The sequence below is a fragment of the Zeugodacus cucurbitae genome, chromosome 6, assembly GCF_028554725.1.
Source record: "Zeugodacus cucurbitae isolate PBARC_wt_2022May chromosome 6, idZeuCucr1.2, whole genome shotgun sequence".
In the NCBI taxonomy this organism is placed as follows: Eukaryota; Metazoa; Arthropoda; class Insecta; order Diptera; family Tephritidae; genus Zeugodacus; species Zeugodacus cucurbitae.
This window is the reverse complement of record NC_071671.1, coordinates 46,707,445-46,715,552: the sequence shown is the minus strand read 5'-3', so window position 1 is coordinate 46,715,552 and position 8,108 is coordinate 46,707,445. Positions and strand designations below refer to the sequence as shown.

At 35.4% G+C, this 8,108-nt stretch overlaps 1 protein-coding gene across 1 annotated transcript; it reads right to left on the bottom strand.

Annotated features, from left to right (window-relative positions):
* Positions 1–979: 979 nt before the first annotated feature.
* LOC105209889 (growth arrest and DNA damage-inducible protein GADD45 alpha) lies at positions 980–4,136 on the bottom strand. The gene has a single exon (XM_011180540.3). The coding sequence runs from the start codon at positions 2,888–2,890 to the stop codon at positions 2,351–2,353; it is 540 nt and encodes a 179-aa protein (XP_011178842.1). The 5' UTR covers positions 2,891–4,136; the 3' UTR covers positions 980–2,350.
* Between the last annotated feature and the right edge of the window lie 3,972 nt (positions 4,137–8,108).

The following is an 8,108-nucleotide window of genomic DNA, read 5'->3' as shown; positions in this document are numbered from 1 at the left end:
AAGGTCCACTTTAGATCGTTAAAAAGTGGGATATGGAACCGAAACCAATCTGGATGTGTAATTTCGTTAACAACTCCGATACATTTGTTTCAGACTGTCATTACAATAACAAGAATAAACAACAATAACACTTCTACTGGATCGATTTCCGCCGTGATTTTAGAACCAATAAAACATTTTTCCAAACCAAATAATCATATCATTTCATTAAATTGCATGGCATTTCATACAAAGTGAAAGTAACAATGACTATTATTCCTAAACAAAGTGCTAAAACAAACGATAACAGCAATACAGCACGTTTATAATATACACGTGCTGCAATATTTTGGAGAAAAAATAACTGATTTGTGTTTTTTTAATTAAGAAAATATTATATTATAATTGCTTTCAATCCAAAAATGCCAATTTCGCAGTTTATTGCACACAAAAAATGCCAAGTCATAGTGGTTGCTATGCAATCCCCAATAGTATCGTGCAATAATTTAGCAAACCAGCCTTCACAAGCCCCTATATTATATTATATTAGATTAGGGGTACAATATGGTGGCATGACTTGTTTGCTTTCTTTATAAATAATAAATAATAATAATGCAAATCAAAGTTGAGTTAAGATAAGATAAGCAACCAGCACGTGAATATTGACCCATTGCGAAAGGGGTATAGCTATGTGTATGAATATTTGTATGAGTTGAATATCTGCCGAAGCACGAAAAAAGAAAGAAGTTGTTTTTGGTAATTTCAACCATTTCCAACGGTATTTCATCAGTCTTATATAATTTATATTTTTGGTAGATAAAGTAGACTGCATGAAAGCGAAGTAGAGCAAAGTGAAGTGAAGAACTCAAAATTTCGTCAAAATGAATCAAATGCGCATAATTCTACAACCCAGAACTCCAGTTCAAATAGATCAAAGTGTAGCGAAGAATTCAACAACCCAAATCCCAGTGTACCAAATTGTAAAGTAAAAGTTGATATATATTTTTTATATTAAAAATTGTTTTATTAATATTTTCTCATGCGATAAATTTGCTATTCTTCATTTTTGTTTTGCATTTTTTTGCTTTTCTTTTCTTTTTTTGTTTAACTTAAAGTTAATTACAATTGTTTGCTTTGGGCACATTAATACATTCTTTAAACATATGTATCGGTATTAAAAAACTAACCCAAATCATTTATAGCATGCAACAAAAAGCTAGCATAACAAATAATTAACAAACATTTGAAATGTGTTATGTGACAAACTAACCAATTATTTTAGTATAAAACATAAATTGTTACTAATGCAATTGCTAACTAACATTTAACAAAATTTTACAAACAATTTTCTTCAGACTCAACTGACTGCTTGAAATAATCTAAAACAATTACTCAGTTACAGTGTATCTAGCTTGCTTTGTTGCGTTAAGGTCAACATCTTTCATTTTATGAAACTTTTTTTTGTTTTTGTGTTTTAAGTACTTTTTGCGCGCACTGTAAATTATGAGTTTGCATAATACAAAATGTTTTTTTTTGCGCTCATATTTTTTGCTATTTCAATTAATAACCTATCAAGTGTTATAATAGATATTTTTGTTGTTTTTGTTTTTGCGCTAATCTTACTTGAGCTACAGTTTGTTTTATTAAGACTATAAAATATAATTAGCAACAAAGCCGTTGCCGTTTAGTTGACGCCAATGCTGCAGTTGCTGCTGATGGTGTTGTTGTTGTGACAGCTGATCTTAATCTGACTTCCTCAAAGCACGCGCCGGACACGCACGCAACGCACACATTGAGCGGAGCATAGGTGCGTGTCGGCGTTGCATTGTTGGCGGCGGCGGCGTTGGCGGCGACAAGGTCACTGGAGGCTGCTGACGGCTTTGTTTTTTAAGACGCTAGTGTTGTTGTTATTAGAGCTGCTGCAGTTGTTGCCAGCTGCTGGGGGCGTACAGTGTGTGTCGTTGTTGTGTTTTCGAAATTAATTGGCATTAATTTCTAATACTTTTATTTTACTTATTTCGTTAATATGACTGGAATGCCACAGGCCAGGCGGATTGCGCGCATAGCATGCTTTGTTTGTATTATCGTTATTATACAGGTTATACATGCGACGGCGCGGCGCCCGCATTCCTCAAACATCTTCGTTTCGTCTGTCGCAACAATCCAGTTTTGAAATTTTCGTTTTTGTTTTTCGGTTTCTCCATCACTCTTTCTTTCCTCGAACGTAGCAATGTCGGCGTTGTGTTCCAGACAGCTTTTCACGCTCGAGTTTAAGCCAAAATTGAATTTTGTATTTCCTCAAAATTTCACCATAAGAGAAGTATACTTCTCCGTTTAAAAATATGTTTTATGACACTGTACGTCCACGCATTCACACGACTGGCAATTCAACAATGGGATGTTGTGGTGCATCCCAGTATGCCTCGCAGTAATCGACTAACATCTCCTCTTGCTTGTTGAGTTGCTCCTCACCGGACTCTTCGGCGCCAGTCCAGGTCTTCTGCACCAGACAGCAAGATTCCAGCACAGTTTTGCCCAGAATGCGGCTCAATTTGCTCGGGCAATCCACCTTGATCACATAGATGTCGTTCTCATAGCAGAAGGCTTCCAACAGCACTTCGTGCATATGTGTGGCGGAGTCACCGACTTGTGGCATGGCCATCAGACAGAAGAGTGAACCCTCCGGTGACTTGGAGAGCACTTGTATGGCGGCGCTAAGTCCCACAATGACACGCGATTCGGCTTGTGCCTTCAGCAGCGCCGATTTGACAGTGCGTCCGATTTTCGAGTAATCCATTGATTTGTTCTGCTGTTTCTTTTCGCTGAGACTCTCCAGCTGCTGTTCCAAGCTGATGCTACTCATGACTTGGTTGTTATTGAAATGTTGTATATGCGATGCGTCCACAACCATGTTGTATGAAGGGTAGATGTGTTGTTGTGCGTATGGCGGAATTTTCACGCTTTTATGGGCGCTTCGGGTGGTTGAAGTTGTCGCTGGCGACTTCACTTGTTTGTTGTTGTAGTTGTTTAACGTTTGCGTTTGGTAGACGCACACGATTTGCTTTGACTTTGACAACGTCTGCACTTTGTAAGACACTTGTTGAGTTCTTGAGTTCTTTCTTGTTGTTAGTGTTCTTAAGCACTTGCTTTGTTTTTGCTTTTTTGCTTTATCTTGTATAAGTTCTTGACCCTCTTTTGTTTTGTGTATTTGTTGGGGTGTGTTATCACTTTTGTTTTTGCTTTTCACTGCAAATTTCTTTTTTTTTTTTGTAAAAATGTTTGTTTGTTGTTTTTGCTTTCACACACGATTTGTTATGAAATTCTTATTTGCTTTGCTTTCACTTGTCTGTGTATAGTAAATCCGCGTATGCAATTTATTCCGTTCAAGCGCTCTTTTGACTTGCTTCAATTTTGATTTGTAATTTCACAATGAATGCTCAGAAACAGCAGTGCGGTCGCTTTTATACCAGCGCTCTCAGCCCATTTGCGTTTCCATTGAATTTCATCAGAAACCGTAAAAGCTTCGCATTACGCTCGTAGGCTCTCTCGCCTTCGCCACAGCAAGCTGATAAGCGCCACATTTGGCTCCACGCTGACGGTGCTTTTTCGCGCGCTCGCTCACACTCGCTCTCACTCGCATTGCGCAGCACCGCCGCCAATTTGTGCTTGGGGTTTTACGCGCATTATTTACTCCCAATTGGTTTTTGTATTTTTGCACTTTTTTGCTCTTTTATTTTACGCCCCTCGCTCTTGCTTTGGCCACAATCACAATTACCCATGTGTGTTTTCCGAGAATTTTTGAAAATCGTAAAAAAAGTTATCCGCGTCGCGCATATCAGTTAATTATGCGCGAAATTTTGTTGGTCACGCGTAAAAACCTGCTCCACTTCGTGGCTACTTTTTGACTTTGGATTTCTCTGTTGAAGCTGTAGTGCTCGCGTCCATTACCATCCATCTCCAGCTGCCGTTGCTCCAGCGCCCGTTGTGCTTCCCATCGCATGTGATTCTCCAGCACGCTGGCTTGTGATTTGAGCCAAGTTCATGCGAAATACAGTCCCGCCGCACCCGCTGCAGCCTCAGCTCCAGCGCTTTCATGTGAAACTTTAGCTTATTCATTCAGTGTTTTTGGGATTTTCCGCTTCTCACCTGTCTGGCATTTACGTTGCGACTAAAAAGCACCTTACGTTAACGAGTTTTTTAATTAGGTGTTCTGTCTCTTAAATATCGGTTGGCTTTTGCGCGCACAGCCATCAATTTGATAAGATTATTTAACTCTTTTATTTCAAATGTTAGTAACTCTCTTCCAGTTCTCTCTGGATAGTTTTTAATGGTGTTATTATCTAGTTTAGATAGAGCGACAAATGTGTTAGGTAAGAGTTGAAGTGCCCTTACAGACATGAAATTGGAAGCTCACTGAAAAGAGGGGTAGTTAGGTTTTTTAAAAGGGGGCATGAGGTTTATGTAGCTGATTACTGAGTATAATAATCATTCACGACGGATTTTATCCGAAAGTTTGCTTAAACTTATATCTGAAACCAGTTCCCCAAAACCCATAATTTCCATGACGAGGGAGTCAATTGGAAACTATTTTATCTGTTTAGAAATATATGTAGAAGGTCCTCAGATATCTAATCAGTTGACATTCATTGTGGTTTAGAAGAGCCAGTTTACACATAAAGTCAGGTTATATAATTACTTGGAGAAATCTAAAAAATTTAGCTTCCATTAAAATTTCTGTAATTTTTTTTCTAATATTTTAGAGCCTGGAGACCTGCAGGTATTGCCAAAGTAGGTCTTATCTTTTAAGACAGAAAATTGTATAGCCGAAGTTTTTTTCGACCTCATCACCTTTGGACGAATTCGCAAGAAGTTGTCTCTGATTCTCGAGTTTATTTTTGAAGAAAGAAGGTCTACAAGTTTCGTCAATGTCGGCATAATTTTGATGACAGAAATTTATATAGCGGAGGTTAATTATTTTTTTCGAATTAATCACATTTGAGCAAATCCATTATAGTACAAGTTGTCTCTGAGTCTCGATTTTATCTTTTTAAGTAGTGGGACCTCCTACCTTCTTTGATTGTAGTATCATCTGTTACCGAATTAAATACTTCCAGAACTAAACGTCTTCATCCTTTCAGCGGTCTTTTGATCATTGAACGATCTTATGTGAAACTAAATAATTGCTAATAATGTCTAATATAGAAAATTAGATTTGTTCATCGATAGATGACTTAACATCTTAGTAATCTAATTTTTAAGCCTAATTCCAAGATAGACTCCGGCTGAGGGTTTATTTGATTATAGAGGAAGATTTGGATCAGATTGATATAGGACGTCACTTAGGGATGATACCTTCTTAATCAAAAGAACCCATGTATACCTAAAAAATAGTATGCTACCTAACTTCTAGTATGCTAGTTTTATGCTAGCATTTACTATTAAAAGGTGTATGAAAAGGAAAAGTCATATAAAGTAATTTGGGTGTGTGCCTAGAATGAGAGGTTCATGAGTTCCATCAAATGACATGAAGAATTTCTACAAATTATGAAAAGTTCACTGGTTGCTCAAAACATCTACATACATATTATAACTTCAATAAAATATAATGAAAAGAGCTGTCACCAGATGTTATGAAATAAACATTATTATATAATGATACATATAACATTTCTTCAAAAGAATAAAAAACTACACGCTAATTTTTAAATCACAAAAAAGTAATTAGTGTCCAAAAATAAAGTGTACTGCCTTTTCTCTTACCTTCCAAGAAGTGATATTAAGTTCATAAATAAGATAAAAATCGGTGGAACGATGACAATTCATGCATTCGCGCGAAACCGAAATCACTACACAACAGGTTACTTGGAAAAACAACAAAGATCGAGAAGGAACCTGTATCATCTTTGGCGATTTGTGGAAATTATATATGGAAAATATGAGATAATTTATTGGAAGACACACATACACACTCAAGAGTGCGAGTTAATTGGCCTATATTGAGAAGGTTGAGGTGAATAATTTTCACGATTTTATTTCTTCTTAAACTGGTGCTCTTCTGCTAAAATTTTGGTATTAGTATGTATTTTGCACTTGATTTTCCGGGGCGTCAGATGTGAGCAATAGCACGTTTATTGAACATGCTGGCCCGTGTTGGCTCGCCTGGTTGGCGCTTTGCCAACAGGGCGGACGTCGTTTCGTGGTAGTGCTGTGGTGGCTGCTGGCTGGCACTAATGGGTGTCAATTGTTTATGGGCTGTAAAACTTATTCTCTGTATTTTTTATATCATTAACAGTGCAATCGTTTATTTGTGTTTTTGCTAAGGAACCAGCGTGGGTTTTTGTTTGCTTTTTGAATAAATATGTACATATGAACAAAGTGTTTTCTTGCGCAGCGCCAAAAGTCTACCAGGAAATCGGCAAGTGTGTGCAATTAAAAAGGAAATTTGTCAACTTTTACTTTCTAATCATTTGTTTCGCCTTAAATTTATATTCATTTGAAATTTTCGTAAAAACTTGGCACTGCAAATCTTGTGCGAATTCAATGAAAAAGTGTGAATGGATTTTCACCGGATTTTGATTGTTTGATAGAAATTTAAAAATAGGCAACACGCTGGGGGGTGTCTCACAACGTTTTTTGGAAGAAGTATATGTACTACATTAAGTGATAATTAAATATTGATTTGTATTATGAGTAATACGAGTGCGAGAAGGAAAAGAAAAATTATAAACTAAAAGTGAGAAAATATAGTAAAATAGTAGACTATACATTAGTAGTCGAAATATATTGAATTTATTTAGCGATTATAGCGAATTTTGGTATTCGAATTTTTTTTATACCAAGGCTATCTTACATTAGATATCTAACCTATAATCTGAAGACACATTATCCGTACAGTAACCGTAAACTCATAAATTCTTCCACAACACAGAGAGGGTTTAACTGATTTATTTGAATAAATATAAATGAATTATTGAGACCTATATGTTTAACAATTGTCAACTCCTCGATTATTTCCTTTAATTGAATCTTTCCGATATTTTTATAATTTAATAGTTATTTTTCTATTCTGGATGTAATCGAATTCTATTAATCATAGATCGTGAAAATCGGTCAAGTCATTCTTGAATTATAAATCGTGTCATTAACCGGATTTTTTATTTATATGGATAACCCACATACTAACCGATATATACGAGATAATATACCGAATAGACAGCTGGTCTCATAATTCTTATATACGAGCTGAGAGCTATTGTAGATAAATTTGAAAAAAAGGAAGCGAAGAAATGTCTTTTGTTAGGGAGAAAATTGATTTTTATTGAAGATTGGGTTCTCTTAGGTAAAGAAAAAAATTAATATCATTAATATATGGGCAAGACTCCGTCAAAAGAAAAGCGATTTGCAAGTGGTCTTCCGATTTTTTTGAAACTTTGGGAAATAATTGTCTTATATAAGTAACTTTTAACCCCAAAAATAATTTTAAAAAATTTTCAAAATGGCGGCCGCTACGCCATGTTGAAAAAAAGTGCAGTGTTTTTTTTCAGAAATTAATATCTCCGAAACTTCTTAATCGATTTTAATGAAATTTACAGGCGATATAATTAATAGTACGTAGTTTAATGTTATATTATGTCCAAAAAAAAATTTCCATATTTTGACCAAAAAAATGTCAAACAAAAATTTTGAGTTAATTTTTAGTTAATTTGGCCACTTTTTTCAACTTTCTAATAAAAATTTTTCGATTCCTTATGATTTCACCTTTATTTAAAAAAAAAGAAAAGTTTGGAGACTTGAATAGTTTTCGAGATATTGAGATTTTAGTGGCAGCGCGCACCGCGATTTCCACTCCACGCGCCAAGTGGTCCCTGTATAATTCATCAATAAACGTATATTTCTTTGTTTTAAACAACGAAGGATAAAGAGACAAGTAAAAATATAAACAATTATTATAAACATTATATTATATAAATTATATATATATATAAATGCTTTTTGAGAGTTGACTGGATTTGTAAATCGGTTCAAAGAGTTTGAGAAACATATATGTATGTGTATATGAAAATAGTCGAAGTCACAGGCGTAGTTAAATTTCTAAATCGATCTAACATATCCTCTCGAAGTGGTTTTTC